At 39.8% G+C, this 17,672-nt stretch overlaps 1 protein-coding gene across 1 annotated transcript in view; it reads right to left on the bottom strand.

Moving 5' to 3' along the window:
• Nucleotides 1-1,455: 1,455 nt before the first annotated feature.
• Nucleotides 1,456-17,672, bottom strand: part of TRIM24 (tripartite motif containing 24) — a 467,748-nt gene continuing 451,531 nt past the window's right edge. Inside the window, exons 9-10 of the mRNA XM_053719682.1 lie at nt 4,798-4,950; nt 1,456-3,686 (exon numbers count right to left, since the gene is read on the bottom strand). Coding sequence (XP_053575657.1) covers nt 3,486-3,686; nt 4,798-4,950 — 354 coding nt within the window. The 3' untranslated portion in view covers nt 1,456-3,485. The remainder of the gene's footprint in view (nt 3,687-4,797; nt 4,951-17,672) is intronic.

Genomic DNA, 17,672 nt, shown 5'->3' on the forward strand with positions numbered 1-17,672 from the left:
GTTTCTTTTGGCCATCTCTTCTGCCAGAAGAGTCTCTGAATTATCTACTCTTTTTTGTGAGTCTCCTTTTCTGATTTTGCATCAGGATAAGGCGGTGCTGCGAACTTCTTTTGAATTTTTTACCTAAGGTTGTGAATTCTAACAACATTAGTAGAGAAATTGTGGTTCCTTCATTATGTCCTAATCCTATGAATTCTAAGGAGAAATCATTGCATTCTTTGGATGCTGTTAGAGCTTTGTAATATTATGTTGAAGCTACTAAGTCTTTCCGAAAGACTTCTAGTCTATTTGTCATCTTTTCCGGTTCTAGAAAAGACCAGAAAGCTTCTGCCATTTCTTTGGCATCTTGGTTGAAATCTTTATTTCATCATGCCTATGTTGAGTCGGGTAACACTCCGCCTCAAAGGATTACAGCTCATTCTACTAGGTCAGTTTCTACTTCCTGGGCGTTTAAGAATGAAGCTTCGGTTGATCAGATTTGCAAAACAGCAACTTGGTCCTCTTTGCATACTTTTACTAAATTCTACCATTTTGATGTGTTTTCTTCTTCTGAAGCTGTTTTTGGTAGAAACGTACTTCAGGCAGTGGTTTCAGTTTGAATCTTCTGCTTATGTTTTTTCATTAAAATTTTATTCTGGGTGTGGATTATTTTCAGCAGGAATTGGCTGTCTTTATTTTATCCCTCCCTCTCTAGTGACTCTTGTGTGGAAAGATCCACATCTTGGGTAATCATTATCCCATACGTCACTAGCTCATGGACTCTTGCTAATTACATGAAAGAAAACATAATTTATGTAAGAACTTACCTGATAAATTCATTTCTTTCATATTAGCAAGAGTCCATGAGGCCCGCCCTTTTTTGTGGTGGTTTTGATTTTTTTTGTATAAAGCACAATTATTCCAATTCCTTATTTTATATGCTTTCGCACTTTTTTCTTATCACCCCACTTCTTGGCTATTCGTTAAACTGAATTGTGGGTGTGGTGAGGGGTGTATTTATAGGCATTTTAAGGTTTGGGAAACTTTGCCCCTCCTGGTAGGAATGTATATCCCATACGTCACTAGCTCATGGACTCTTGCTAATATGAAAGAAATGAATTTATCAGGTAAGTTCTTACATAAATTATGTTTTTTGCCTGTTTATTCTTTGGGTTGCAGGTTTAGTTTCTCTTAAAAAAAAAAAAAGACGTTCTTTCTATCCCAACCCTATTTCTCATTACCTGTGGACTGCACAGCTTGGGTATTAGTTCCCAAGAGTAATGGATTGTGTACTCCCACCACCAGTATAAAAAAATGGTACTTATGGAAGGGGAGTTCTTATGGTAACTTCATACCTACTTTAGTAGTATAAGATTCTTAGTATCATATCATTTGAATATGCATATTGCATATTTTAAACAATTAGTTATGAATTCATTTAACATTGAAGAAATCAAACCAGCTTTGTTTCAATGGTTTCTTCAAATGACCTATATTAAAATAGTACAGCATATTTAAGTGGCATTTAGTATAACAAATGTTAAAACAAAACACAAACACAACTCATTGTACATATGATATATTTGGGATGACTGACATGGTGACTTTCTCCTATAGAATGGTCAAACACGCTAATTACTGCAGGAAACAATATAATCAGCTTTAATAGCTGCAATAAATGTTGAGTTAACTCCCCTAGCAACTAAAGACTGAAAGAATGGAGGCAACAACTATTCATTTGCTGCTGGAGTTGGAAAGCAAATTTGTAGACTGCAATGAGAAGACAGGTTTTCTTACTACATATAAGAATGTTTCTTTACCCAACCGCTGCAAAATGTTACAATTAGTATTTCTTACAATGGCTGTTTACAACAGTTAAAACACTGTTGGCATTTGATGAATAAAAAAGAATTGTCAACCAGCCATACATCTGGAAGTAAACCTGCCCTTACTTGATACAAGTCTATAACATCAAGACTCGAAAAGAGGCAAAGCTTATGATCATACGAAGTCAGAATTGTTTTCAGAAAGTGCAAGAACAAAATAGGACAGAACACTGAATTTTAAGTTAAACAACTGGTACAATGTAGAAACTATCCATCCTACTTTGCATTTATGGACCTTAACACTGATTTTACAAGAACACTATGTTGGAATAGTCGTAGTGCTTAATATTCCACATTAAGTTAATGTGTTTTTTTGCTGGGACATGCAGTAAAATCTATTGTTTCAAATTTGCTTTCAAAATATAAGTACTTGAACAATTTATTAAATATGCTTTTGAAGAAGAGCATCTGGAAGTGTTATACACTTGCAGTTATCCTTCTAAATAGCATTTAAAGTTTTAATGACCAACAGAAAATGTTTAACTTTTTACACTGTAGAAGAATAGTAATGTTCTATCAGTTATTAGCTGAGCACATTTCTGTAGAAAGTAAGTAATAATGTAAAATAAAACTTTGTATTATCAGACAAATAACTGCAGTTCATGAGCATGGAGATAACTGAGGTTGATACATGAAAAAGGGATCAAACCATTTTTAAACAATTAAGTTAAATATATATATATAAAAAAAAATAAAACCATAATTCTGCACTGCTTGAACACAGCATATTGATAAAGACTGCATACAATTTTGCCTTGATAACCACTTAATGGTTTCAGTGGTGTGAAACTGTTTCTTTAAATTAATATCTAACTCAGTTTCCTTGAGTATTGTGCAAAATAAATATACCCAATGCCATAGAGAGCACAGGTAAAATTACTTCAAACCTTTGCTCTTCTCACTTGTTAAGATGTTTTGAAGTTGAACAAAATACATTTTAACTTGTGATAGTTACTTGCAAGAAAAACAAGTCATATACAAAAGTTAGCAAGGAAAAACATGGTGTAGAGAGCATTTGTAAAGTATAGCACCTGGATACTGGAGGCTTCCAAGCCACATGCATGCTTAGTGTTACAGCATGTGTTTATTGTACCTGCTAAAATGGTGCAACATTAAAGAATTTCATTACGTTTCTCTGACATTAGGAGATTCACTGTGTCTCAACCACTGTTTCTGGTTTTCAGTTTTAAATAGATGTAGATAATGTAAGCACTGCTTTACCAGCTATACATAAAGGAAAAACTACTTAAACATTTTAAAGAACACTGCAGGAAGAATTTGAACATTGTAATAAAATATGTGGTAAAGGCTGTATGGGAGACCTGGAGACGTGCAGTATGGACAAAAATCAGTCTGCAATGTCTGTTAAGGTAGTCCAAATCCAGGGCAACACTGCTCTTATTAAAATGAGGTCTGTGGAAACCTCCACCAGCATCAGAATTATTTTATCCATATTTGTTAGGATAATGCAGTGTGCTACCGGTTTGCACCAAATACAAGCAAAATCCTTTGTGAGAGGGGCTCAGTCATTCAAAAAAACAAAAACTTTTTTGTCCAACTAAACAGTCTTGTTCTATGTACATGACAAATTATGTGCAGAAGCCCTTCTAAGGCAGTAGTTCATTTGAAAAGCTGTCGCTCCTCCCCTTTAAATCGTTTCTTACGAGGCGTCACAAAGTCATCTTCTGAGTCGTCACTTAATCCAAATTCATTTTTATTGTCTTCAGTTTTAGGGAACTGCTTGTCACGGTAGAGGTTTATAAGTAGCTCTTCAAAGTAAGCTTCCAGTTTAATTCCAGCACTTGCTACTTCTGAATCAGGCTATGGAGAACAAAACATGAAAAATGAAAATGAATAACTAAACAAATTACATCTGCAAGGGGCAATTTATTTTTAAGTCTAATTTTGCTACCTTAAACACTTTTCACTGCCCAGAAAATACACGTTCCAATGAATTATGGATGGTTTTATCCAGAATGGCTGCAGGCAAACTCCCAGAAAATCCAGGGCGCACACATCCATAATTCAAAGCAGCAAATGAGGATCCAAATGAGGAAATAAGCAGTCACTTGTTCCTTTCGGATGTTATTGTAGCAGAATCGATGCCTGTAAAAGATCCCCACTCTAAGATCTGGATTTGCACATATCTTAGAGAGGGGATATTTTACAGGTATCAATCTGGCTACGAAAATATTTGAAGGGAACGAGCGGCTGCTTAATTCCGCATTCAGATCCTCACAAAGGTTATGAATGTATATACCTAATGTTTTGACAAGTATGCACTTATGATTTTAAGTATTTAAACTAACAAAAGGTTTATAAATACTTAACCCTGTCAAACCGTTAGGACGTTACATGCTGTCATAAAAGTGCTGGACTTTAACGATGTTAGGTCGGCATTTAACGTCTTACCATGTATGGCATCCTGCAGCCTCCCCCTTTGATGCAATCAAAAATCAGACTGCGGGCATGCCCAGCAGCATAGGCAGTCCCCTATGATCTGATCCCAGCCTTGAAATCACATGATCGCATCCATAATCGCATGAGATTTTACAGCAAGTGTTTACATCGGAACTTCATTCATATGTTAACACTTTGATGCCGGCACAAAGGGGTTACTTGTTGTAGGAATTTGTGACCCTTAAAGTATGCACTCGAGTGTGCAGAGGGAGAAGAAAAGGTTTTAGTCATTTCTGTTTAAGCTCTAATACGTGACTATTAATCAGAATGTTGCACTGATTACACCAATGTCGTCTGTCTTGCAGAGGCAAGTGCTTCACCAATAAAAGTCTTCATCTGCAAGTGAGCCTTAGTAGAAAAACAGTACACAACTGGTAAACTGATACCAGTTAGTTTAAAACACTTTTATGTTATATTTTTAATATTCACAAATATTTAAATTAAGTCAAGTAAAGCTATTTAGAAGGCCTACCTCATTAAATTCTGCACAATTCCTGAATATTAGACGAACATCATATACAAACTCTTCTGGGAGAGTGTAGTAAGGAGAACTGTTTGACTGGAGTTTTCTTTTGATTCCAGATAAGTCCATAGGATTTTTAATTATTCTATAGTAGTCAGGCACCTTAAGAAAAAAAAGAAAAAGAAAAAATAAGCAAATTATATATATATATATATATATATATATATATATATATATATATATATATATATATATATATATATATATATATATATATATATATATATATATAAAAATTTATTTAATTTCTATGATCCATTATTACTGGGAATTATACCCCTGGCCACTAGGAGGCGGCAAAGATTTCCAAAACTCCAAGAGCCCTAAAACACCCCTCCCAATTACTGGAAACTAGTCTGAAGTTTACCCAAGCTAAAAAAAGAAGAAAGTAGGAAAATAAATAATAGCAATACAAAAAGAAAAAGGAGCAGCATACTTGAACTGACGTCAGAAAAAGAAAAAAATTGGTGGTCTTGTTTTGTGGACTCTCACCACCACTAAAGAAATTATGTTTTATCAGGTAAGCATAAATTATATTCTCTTTCATAAATGTGGTGAGAGTCCCTTACTCCAGGGAATCAATACCCAAACTGTGATGTCCACGAGTAATCTATTCCAATTAGATTGCATGATTAGAAAAACAAATTATGACTTACCAGATCATTTTCTTTCCTTCGATACAGGGAGAGTCCACAGCTGCATTAATTACTTGAGGGAATACAGGACCTGGCCACTAGGAGGAGGCAAAGACACCCCCAGTCAAAGGCTTAAATACCTCCCCAACTTCCTTCATCCCCCAGTCAATTCTGCTGAGGGAACAAGGAAACAGTAGGAGAAATATCAGGGTGAAAAAAAAAATGCCAGAAGAAAACAAATTTAGGGCCGCCCAACGGAGAATACGGGCGGGAGCTGTGGACTCGCCCTGTATTGAAGGAAAGGAAATTATCTGGTAAGTCATAATTTATATTTTCCTTCTAAATACAGGGAGAGTTCACAGCTGCATTCATTACTGGTGGGAAATAATACCCAAGCTACAGAGGACACTGAATGCTAACGGGAGGGCAAAAGAGGAGGCAGCCCAAATCTGAAGGCACCACAGCCTGCAACAAACCCATTCTCCTGAATGATACTTCAACAGAAGTAAAAAAGAAAAAGAATGTTGGGAGGACCAGATAGCTGCCCAACAATCGGAACCATAGAGATCTCATGCCAGAGACCCAAGAAGACGTCACTGCTCTTGAACTGAGCCATATCCTCTGAGGAGTCTAGAGTCCCACTGACTATCTGGTTAAGGTAAAAACCACTCCTCCATTAACAAGAAGGAAGGCGACCAAGCCTCCATAGACCCAAAAATCAAGACAAGATTTCCTGAAAGGGGAAAAACCCTTTCCCATTTAGAAAAGAGCATAACATAAAATAATCATCTCAGGGAGAAACCCCTAACAAACTTGTAACCCTCCTTATAAAGGAGGAAACTCCTCAACGAGTACTTATTGCAAGATTACAGCATAGTAACCATGGCATGTAGAAAAACAATCTACAGACGGAACAGATCATTGAAGGAGGAATTCAAAGACCACTTCCTGCACGGGTAGAAAATAATCCAATGCACCCCCTGAGAAGGACTAAGCTCCAAGAAGGAGCAAAGAAAGATACCGGCCTGACCACAGTCAGAGCCTTAGCAAAAGGAACGAAACACCTTAGAGTTCAATGAACCTCTGGAACAGAAGAACAATCAGGGAATCAAAATACTGCTTGCGACCTACCGCATGCTAAGCAGCTAAAGTACCCACCAGGAAAAAAACAAAAAAAAAAACAAAAAAAAAAACAGACATCTGTCCCCCCCCAAAAAAAGGACTACTCGAGCCAGGGTTCATTAGGAAGGCGGCCCTTCTCCAGCTCATCCTGGAGGAAAGTAAAGACAGCCTCCCGAAGTCCTATAAAGAGCCAGAACAATCTAGCTCATCCCCACAAGGGTAGTCCTCTACACCTATGATAGATGTTGAGGGACCAACTGTGCACCAACGGAAAGGAATGTAGTCTTATAGAAAACTCTCTCTTGGCTTAGACCTAACGATTCGTCTCAGAGGAATAAGATTCCATGACACCAAGAAAACCCTGATCCGCGTATCCCTGCAACAAGATCCATGGAGGCAAAGCCCCTAGACTACGGTACCAACTCACGGATATAAACTGAGCAATAAGTCTCACTTGACGCTAAGCTTTGCTAGGATCGGACCATCTCAAACAAAGAGTAACATGGTCACAAAGATGAGGATTGAATAGCTCTAACTTAAGATCCCTGAATAACATTCTGCTTAGGGATGGTAGCTGACACCAGACGCACCGTCCGGTAGAAAAAACATAAGTTGACCTGGGTTTCAAGCCACAACCTTCCAGTTCAGAAGTGGTGGATCTAACCACTATGCCACATCTCCCTGAGAACTTAAGAGGAAACCAGGGATACGCAAGGACGTCTGATCAGCTACCCCATTCAGATACCTACCCTCGAGCAAGAAAAGATAGCAGGGAACATCCGTTCCTGTAGAGCCTGCTCAATAGTGGACTGCTGATAAAGAGCCGTAGCGGGCCAAACACGAGGTCCTCCCGTCTATACCGTAGGAACTCTCCCCTTCAAAAAAGTGGTCTACCCACCGAAAGGTCCCAACCTGGTACAAACCCAGAAGACCAAAACCTCAAAACAGAATGGTTGGCTGAGGAACCATAGGATAAAAAGGAAGGTTAAACTCCTGATCCACAGACCCCCATAGGACACTCGTCCCCCAAAGGCAGCAAGGCGACAAAGAGAAAACCGTCCCTGAAGAGCTACCCAACACAGGGAAGTCTGAACGGAACAAAGGGGAACGAATCCTCCAACCGTAATTCCTGTAAATCTGATAAGAAAGATATAGAAAGGAACAACGTCATGCCGAAGACTCAGCCTCTGCAGACTATATTACCTCCACCAACAAAGACCAGAAGGGAGACTGGAGGGCATATTGCAAGATCTCAGGAAAAAACCTTCATGTCCGTAAGACAAAAAGAAAATTTATGCTTACCTGATAAATTTATTTCTTTTTGGATACGATGAGTCCACAGAATTCATCCTTACTTGTGGGATATCGCCTCCTGGTCAGCAGGAGGAGGCAAAGAGCACCACAGCAGAGCTGTATATATAGCTCCTCCCTTCCCTTCAACTCCAGTCATTCGACCGAAGTTAGGGAGAGAGATGAAAAGCCAAGGTGCAGAGGTGAATTAAGTTTAACAAAAATAAAGACCTGTCTCATAAAAAAAGGGCGGGCCGTGGACTCATCGTATCCAGAAATAAATATATCAGGTAAATATAAATTTCTTTTCTTTTTTAAGATACGATGAGTCCACGGAATTCATCCTTACTTGTGGGATACAATACCAAAGCTATAGTACATGGATGAAAAGGGAGGGACAAGACAGGTAACGGAAGGCACCACTGTTTGAAGAACTTTCCTCCCAAAAGCAGCCTCAGCAGAGGCAAAAGTATCAAATTTGGAAAATTTGGAAAAAGTGTGAAGAGACGACCAAGTTGCAGCTTTGCAAATCTGTTCAACAGAAGCATCATTTTTTAATGCCCATGAGGAAGCCACAGCCCTAGTGGAATGAGCCGTAATTCGTTCAGGAGGCTGCCGTCCAGCAGTCTCATATGCAAAACGAATGATACTCCTCAGCCAAAAAGAAAGAGGTAGCTGTAGCTTTCTGACCCCTACGTTTCCCTGAAAAAACAACAAAGACGACGTTTGTCGAAAATCCTTCGTTGCTTGAAAATAAAACTTTAAAGCACAGACCATGTCCAAGTTATGTAACATACGTTCCTTCTTAGAAGGATTAGGACACAAAGAAGGAAGAACAATCTCCTGATTAATATTCTTGATTGAAACAACCTTAGGAAGAAAACCAGGTTTAGTATGTAACACCACATTATCTGCATGAAAAATAAGATAATGAGAATCATATTGTAATGCCGAAAGCTCAAACTCTTTGATCAGAAGATAGCAACCAAAGATAACACTGTCCAAGATAATAACTTAATATCTAAGGAAGGCATAGGTTCAAATGGAACCCCTTGAAGAACGCTAAGAACTAAATTTAAACTCCAAGGAGGAGCAATAGGTCTAAAAACAAGCCTGATTCTAGTCAGAGCCTGACAAAAAGATTGTATATCTGAAACATCTGCCAGGCGCTTGTGTAACAAAATAGATAAAGCAGAAATCTGTCCCTTCAAGGAACTCGCTGATAACCCCTTCTCCAATTCTTCTTGGAGAAAAGACAAAATCCTGGGAATCCTAACCCTACTCCATGAGTAGCCCTTGGATTCACACCAATAAAGATATTTACGCCATATCTTATGGTAAATTTTCCCAGTAACAGGCATACGTGCCTGAATTAAGAAAACCCTTGCTTAGATAAAATTAAGCGTTCAATCTCCAAGCAGTCAGCTGCAGAGAAACTAGATTCGGATGATGGAAGGGACCTTGAATGAGAAGGTCTTTCCTCAACGGTGGCTGAGATGACATGTCCACCAGATCCGCATACCAAATCCTGCGAGGCCATGCAGGAGCGATGATGATCACCAACGCTCTCTCCTGTTTGACTCGAGCAATCACCCTGGGAAGAAGAGCAAACGGAGGAAATACATAAGCTAGGCTGAAAGACCAAGGCACTGCCAGGGCATCTATCAGCTCCGCCTGCGGATCCCTGGACCCGTATCTTGGAAGCTTGGCATTCTGACGAGATGCCATGAGATCCAACTCCGGCCTGCCCCATCTGAGAATAAGGTTGGAAAATATCTCCGGATGGAGTTCCCATTCCCCCGGAGGAAATGTCTGCCTGCTCAGAAAGTCTGCCTCCCAGCTTTACACCCCTGGGATGTAGATCGCTGACAGATGGCAGGAGTGAGACTCCGCCCACTGTATTATCTTGGTTACTTCTGTCATCGCTAAGGAACTCCTTGATGATTGATGTAAGCTACCGTTATGTTGTCCGACTGAAATCTGATAAATTGGGCCGAAGCCAACTGAGGCCAAGCCCGAAGAGCATTGAATATTGCTCTCAACTCCAAGATATTGATGGGAAAAAGAGTCCATACACCCTGAGCCCTTAGGGAGTTCCAAACTGCTCCCAAACCTAACAGACTGGCATCCGTTGTCACTATCACCCATGAGGGTCTGCAGAAGCATGCCCACTTAGACAGATGATCCAGTGACAACCACCATAGAAGAGAATCCCTTGTCTCCTGATCAAGATATATTAGAGGAGACAGATCTGTATAATCCCCATTCCACTGCCTGAGCATGCTGAATTGCAGAGGCCTGAGATGAAACCACGCAAATGGTACAATGTTCATTGCCGACACCATCAATCCGATTACCTCCATGCACTGAGCCACTGACAGATGAGGATTGGACTGAATGATTCAACATGTATGCAGAATCTTTAGCTTTCTGACCTCCGGGAATGAAGAAAAAAACAAGATCTTTGTTCGAGATTTTGCTAGTTGAAAAGATGGCACCTGAACCAGAATGTCATCAAGATAAGGTGCCACTGCAATTCCCCCGGGACCGGAATACTGCCAACAGTGTTTCCAGGGCCTTTGAGAAAATTCTGGGAGCTGTGGCAAGGCCAAATATAAAGGGTTTGTCCAGATAATCAAATCTCAGAAATTTGTGATGATCCCTGTGGATGGGAACATGCAGGTACGCATCCTTCAGATCTATGGTCATCATAAATTGACCCTCTTGAACCAGAGGAAGAATGGAATGGATAGTGTCCATTTTGAAGGACGGCACTCAGATATTTGTTGAGGAGCTTTAGATCTAGAATAGGCCTGAAAGTTCAGTTTTTTTTGGTTACCACGAACATGACTGAATAGAACCAGAGACCCTGTTCCTGCTTTGGGACTGGAACTATCACTCCCAAGAGGGAAAGATCCTGTACACATTTCAAGAACACCTCTCTTTTTATCTGATATACAGATCATATTGAGAGGTGGAATCTGCCCCTGGGAGGAAAGGTCTTGAATTCCAACTTGTAAGCCTGAGATACTATGTCCACGGCCCAAGGGTCCAGGACATCTTGTTTCCATGCTTGAGAGTTGTTTCCATGCTTGAGAGAACTTAGAGAGTCTGCCCCCCACTGGATCCGATCCTGGATCAGGGGCAAACTCTTCATGCTGACTTAGATTCAGCTGCAGGTTTCTTAGATTGCTTCCCCTTGTTCCAAAACTGACTGGGCTTCCAAGAAGGCTTGGACTGATCCTGCTTGGTAGAGGAGGGGGAAGACTTGCCTCTGAAGTTAAGAAAGGAATGAAAATTACTGTGACGTCCTTTCGATTTGTTCTTATCTTGAGGCAGAAAAGAACCTTTACCACCCGTGATATCAGAAATATTTTTTGCCAAACCCAACCTAAACAAGGTCTTTCCCTTGTAAGGAATCGCCAAAAGACATCCGCTGACCAAGATTTCCGCCATAGCGCTCTACGCGCCAAAATTGCGAAACCAGATATTTTGGCCCCCAACTTGATGACCTGCAAAGAAGCGCCAGTAGTAAAGGAATTGGCAAACTTAAGAGCCTTTATCCTATCCTGTATCTCCTCCAAGGAAGTTTCTGCTTGGAGGGACTGAGATAAAGCGTCAAACCAATAAGCTGCCACACTTGTTATTGTAGCAATACACACCGCCGGTTGCCATGGTAAACCCTAATGAATATACATCTTCTTTAAGAAAGCCTCCAGTTTCTTGTCCATAGGGTCCTTGAAAGAGCAACTATCCTCAATAGGAATAGTAGTCCTCTTGGTCAGTGTATAAATCACCCCTTCCACCTTGGGGACCGTCTGCCACGACTCCTTAATGGTGTCAGCCACCGGGAACATCTTCCTAAAGAGGGAGAAAAAGGAATTCCCGGTCCCTCCCATTCCAGAGCAATAATCTCCGTAGCACAGTCTGGCACTGGAAACACCTCCCCAGGAGAGGGTACATCAAAGTATCTATTTAAAATGCTAGATTTCTTAGGGTTGACAACGGCAGGAGTGTCGGAGTCACCCAAAGTAGCCAAAACCTCCTTTAACAAAACACGAAGGTGTTCAAGCTCGAAGCTGAAGGAAACCACTTCAGCATCAGAAGTATTATACTATCCGAATGTGAGATTTCATCCTCAGAGGCTACCGAAGTATCCTCCTCTTCCGACTTATGGGAAATAGCAACTTAGTTGGCCTGTACTGGATCAGAAACCTTACCGATTCTCTAATTTTCCTCGTGACTCCCCTGAAGCATTAAGATGGCAGCTAGCGCCTCAGATACCGCAGAGGATACCTGGGCAGCAATTTCAGCCTTCAAATACACTCCTTCAGGAGATCGAGAGGAACCGCAGGGCACTGCATGTGATGACATTTTTTTTTTACGCTTGAGGAAGAGGCTGTGGCATTGCCTGAACGGCATCAACCTGAGAGAATGGTGGCTCAAAAACAAAGTCTCTCTTTGTACATTAAAGTTCTTTCAATACAAGAACTACAAAAGTCAAAGAGAGTTCAACTTGGGTATCCAAGCAAAGTTTGCACTCTATAGAAAGCATAGACTCAAGGTCCATTTTGCAAGAAAATATCACACACAAAAATAAAATAATTTTTAAACTTGATACTGTCTCTTTAAGATTGTTCCAAGGCAAATAAAACCTATAATGGAATACCAAATAAATTTAATATCCTTAATAGCAAATTTTCAAACCCCAAATTAATTATTAAGGATTAGCCTCTTATGCAGCCTCTACACCTCAGCGCTATGCTGAGGCGCCTACCTGCTCCTCTCTACAACGCTAGGTTGAATGTCAGGTAGAAGTGGTGACCGGAGCAGCTACGCACTGAGAGAGGTCCCTAGAAGTCGTTACCCAGGGATATATTAAAATTGCGCCAAAAGCAAAAGCGTGCGCTGAGAAGCCCTAGCCAAAAAAGGATCCGCCTCTCGTAGTTACGTCATAGACGGTCCCATCGGCCATATCAAAAACGCTATATATTTGTCCACCAAAGGGGGAAAAAAAAAAAAAACAACTGCAGCAATAAGCAGTCTAAAATACTGAGCCACCAATAATTCATAAACACCTCACTGAATCCCTATTCTCTAATTTACCGCCACACAGTGCCCTGCTTCCTGCCTTAAGTATCCTGACTTTTAGGAATATAACAAGTCCTGTATATGGTGCAGTCTGAAAACTGCTATAGTGCCAGCGCTTTCCATAAGAAACTAAAAGTGGCACTTACCTGCACCCTTGACTGTCCGGCAGGATGCCAGCTCACCTGGCATGAAAGGAAGCCACTCCTCAGAGACCTGTGGACAAAAGAAGGAACAGAGTAAACCTACTCTGACATTCTATTTGAGAGCAGAAATTTCTTAGGAAGACGCAGGAAGGCCAACCCCACAAGTTCCAAACTGCTTGAAAGCTACCACAGCCCTACTGAAGAGACTAACGTGGAGTACAGCTAGACCCATCTTGTCATGAAAGATCAGAGCAAACCTGCTCAGGCTTTCAAAATAAAAAAAATCTGATAGAAGAAATTCTTTGACACCTAAACGTCACCTCCTTGCACAGAAGGCAAAGAGAATGACTGGGGATTTTGGGAAGGGAAGTGATATTTAACAGCTTTGCTGTGGTGCTCTTTGCCTCCTCCTGCTGGCCAGGAGTGGTATTCCCAACAGTAATTGGTGATCCCGTGGACTCACCATATCTTAGGAAAGAAATAGCGATATTGAACACAGGCATCATTCAGAGCTATAAAGGACATGGACTGTCCTCATTGAACAAGAGGAAGAATAGTTTGAATAGTTTTCAACTTGAAAGAAGGAACCATGAGAAACTTGTTTAAGGTTTTCAAATCCAGAACAGGTCTGTAAATCCTTTTTTTCCCCTTGGGAACAGAGAGGTACGAATAAAATCCCTGACCCTGACTGAATCAAATAAATCTCGAAGAATCTCCTAGAAAAGAGAATCTTGAGAAAACAAATTATGCTTACCAGATAATTTCATTTCCTTCTGTATAAGGAGAGTTCACTGCTTCATTCCTTACTGTTGGGAAATATTGAACCTGCCCACCAGGTGGAGGCAAAGACACCCCAGCCAAAAGCTTAAATACCTCTCCCACTTCCCCTATCCCCCAGTTATTCTGCCGAGGGAACAAGGAACAGTAGGAGAAAAAAGGTGCAAAAAAAAAAAAAAAAAAAAAAAAAAAAACAATTTAGGGGAACGCCCATCGGAGAAACACATATATAAAGAAGGAATTTATATTATAAAGAAGGAAATTAAATTATCTGGTAAGCATAATTTATGTTTTCCTTCTTAATATAAGAAGAGTCCACGGCTTCATTCCTTACTGTTGTTAAACTTATACCCAAGCTCTAGAGGACACTGAATGATAAACGGGAGGGACATAAAGAGAGGCAGACCCTAATCTGAGGGCACCATGGCCTGCAAAACCTCTCTCCGGAAGGCTGCTTTTAGCTGAAGCAAAAACATCAAACTTGTAAAATTTAGAAAAAGTGTGTAAAGAGGACCAGGTAGCTGCCTTACAAATCTGATTAATTGAGGCCTTGTTCTTAAAGGCCCAAGAGGAAGCTCTAGTAGAATGAGCCATAATTCTCTGAGGAGGTCTATGTCCCGCTGACTCATAAATCAAGCGGATAAGACTCTTCAACCAAAAAGATAAGGAAGTCGAAGAGACCTTTTGACCCTTATCCTTCCCAGAATATGCCACAAACAAGAAACAAAAATTATGCTTACCTGATAATTTTATTTCCATCGTGGGAGGAGTCCACGGCTTCATTCATTACTTTTGGGAAATAAGAACCTGGCCACCAGGAGGAGGCAAAGACACCCCAGCCAAAGGCTTAAATACCTCCCCCACTCCCATCATCCCCCAGCCATTCTGCCAAGGGAACAAGGAACAGTAGGAGAAATATCAGGGTATAAATGGTGCCAGAAGATAAATTAAATTTAGGTCTGCCCACTGGAGTTACGGGTGGGAGCCGTGGACTCTGCTCCCCATGATGGAAATAAAATGATCAGGTAAGCATAATTTATGTTTTCCATCTAAAGGGGAGGAGAGTCCACGGCTTCATTCATTACTTTTGGGAAACATATACCCAAGCTTTAGAGGACACTGAATGAAACTGGGAGGGTAAAAAGGCGGACCCTAATCTGAGGGCACCACAGAGCCTGTAAAACCTCTCTCCCAAAAACAGCTGCCACAGACACAAAAATTTGTAAAACTTTGTAAAACTGTGTAAGGAGGACCAGGTAGCCGCCTTACAAATCTGCTCCATAGAGGCCTCATTCTTGAAGACCCAAGATTAAGCCACAGCTCCAGTTGAATGAGCCGTGATCAGAGACCCTCAGACAGCTCCCCAACCTGTAAGACTTGCATCCATTAAGAATACAGTCCAGGAAGGACGAACAAAAGGAGGCCCCCTGAATAAAAATGATGATGGTCTAATCACCAAATCAGAGAGAGTTAAGTGTTGGGATTTAAAAATATCAACTGTGATATCTGAAAACAAACCCTGCACGATTGAATCAGAATGTAAACCAAAAGAGGTCTCAGATGAAAAACGAGTAAAGGGAACCACGCCCGAAGCTGCAGTTATGAGACCTAAAACTTCCATGCATATAGCCACAAAAAGGAATGTTCTAGACTGTAAGTTAGACAGGCTAACAATCGACTTTTGTCCGATAAAAACAAAGTCATGAACACAGCATCCATCTAGAAACCCAAAATGAAGTGACCCTTGTCTAAGGAATCACGAAACTCTTAGGTAAAATAAATCCTCTAACCATGTCTTGAAGAAACAAAACTAGTTGATTCATGAGAGATTCTAATAAAAGAAAAGGTTAAGCTAATAAGATGCCAACCAAATAAGGAAACACCACAATACCCTACTGTCTTATTACAGAAAGAAGGGCACCCAGAATCTTTTGAAAAGATCCCCAAAGCTGTTGCGAAAAGCGACAAACTGGAAAAGCGACAAATTGGAAAAGCTTATCTAAAAAAGAGAATCTCAGAACCAAAAAGTGGTCTGAATGAAATAAAATATGAGGATAAACATTTTGTAAAATTGAGTGGACATGAAATGACCTTGCTGAACAAAAGGCATAATAGTCCTTATAGTCGCTAACTTGAAAGTTGAGACTCTTACAAAACAATATAAAGTCTTCAGATCCAAGATTGGACTGAAAAACCTCTTCTTTGGGACAAAGAATAAAATTGAATAGAAACCCAATCCCTGTTCCTGCTAAAGAACTGGTATAAACACTCTTGAAAAAAAATTCACAGAGTGTACTGAGAAAGAAAGAATCTTCCCATAGGTCTCATTCTAAAAATCTATATGACCCTAAGAATAATAAAGATTTTGGACTGAAATCATCAAAAAAAAATTTAATCTGCCCCCCACCAGAACAACTGGTTTGAGAACAGTACCTTCATGCAGTCGAACAACAAGTAATTATATAGCATTTTCTCCCAGGATACAAAAAAACGCTTTTTCAGTGCTTGCACTCTGAGTTAACCAAATTAGCAGCTGAAAACCCCCCCAGTTATTATTACCCAAATAAATGGTACACAATAAATTGACCTCAAAAAGGCAAAAGGGCTGCATTCAGGATATGAATCTAAGACCCTTGGATCTAGAACAAGCATTTGTAGTCAGGACATTCACCAACTGATCTACATCACCGGACTAAAAGTAGGGCAGAAAAGATTTTAAATCTCCAGAAATAGTGGAGATAATAGAAATCAAACAAATTATTATCCTAACAAGCTAGAGATAATAAAATATATTTGAAATCATAATATAGTAAAAATAATAAAATGAATACATTAGAAGTTAACAAACAGTTATATACAAGAGAATCTGAAACTGCTTATGCTAAACTGTTCAACAACAAAAAAAGGTTGAAAGAACAGTAATGTCAGTCACAGATAAAGGCTGAGCTAAAAAATATAAACAGTACATGAATATGCTCTACTAAGGGTATATTCAAACTCTAAAGAATCCTAAAAATAAGTACCAATTTCCATAGAAATAGTAGTACAGTCCCAAAAGTGAATCAGGATAAACCATTCTTTAGAACATAATACAGATAGTATCTTGAATAGGAAAAACCCTCAGGAGCAAATTAAAATCCAGATTTTAAAAACATAATTTATGTAAGAACTTACCTGATAAATTCATTTCTTTCATATTAGCAAGAGTCCATGAGCTAGTGACGTATGGGATATACATTCCTACCAGGAGGGGCAAAGTTTCCCAAACCTCAAAATGCCTATAAATACACCCCTCACCACACCCACAATTCAGTTTAACGAATAGCCAAGAAGTGGGGTGATAAAAAAGTGCGAAAGCATATAAAATAAGGAATTGGAATAATTGTGCTTTATACAAAAATCATAACCACCACAAAAAAAGGGTGGGCCTCATGGACTCTTGCTAATATGAAAGAAATGAATTTATCAGGTAAGTTCTTACATAAATTATGTTTTCTTTCATGTAATTAGCAAGAGTCCATGAGCTAGTGACGTATGGGATAATGATTACCCAAGATGTGGATCTTTCCACGCAAGAGTCACTAGAGAGGGAGGGATAAAATAAAGACAGCCAATTCCTGCTGAAAATAATCCACACCCAAAATAAAGTTTAATGAAAAACATAAGCAGAAGATTCAAACTGAAACCGCTGCCTGAAGTACTTTTCTACCAAAAACTGCTTCAGAAGAAGAAAATACATCAAAATGGTAGAATTTAGTAAAAGTAT

The sequence above is a fragment of the Bombina bombina genome, chromosome 6 (genome assembly GCF_027579735.1).
Source record: "Bombina bombina isolate aBomBom1 chromosome 6, aBomBom1.pri, whole genome shotgun sequence".
In the NCBI taxonomy this organism is placed as follows: domain Eukaryota; kingdom Metazoa; phylum Chordata; class Amphibia; order Anura; family Bombinatoridae; genus Bombina; species Bombina bombina.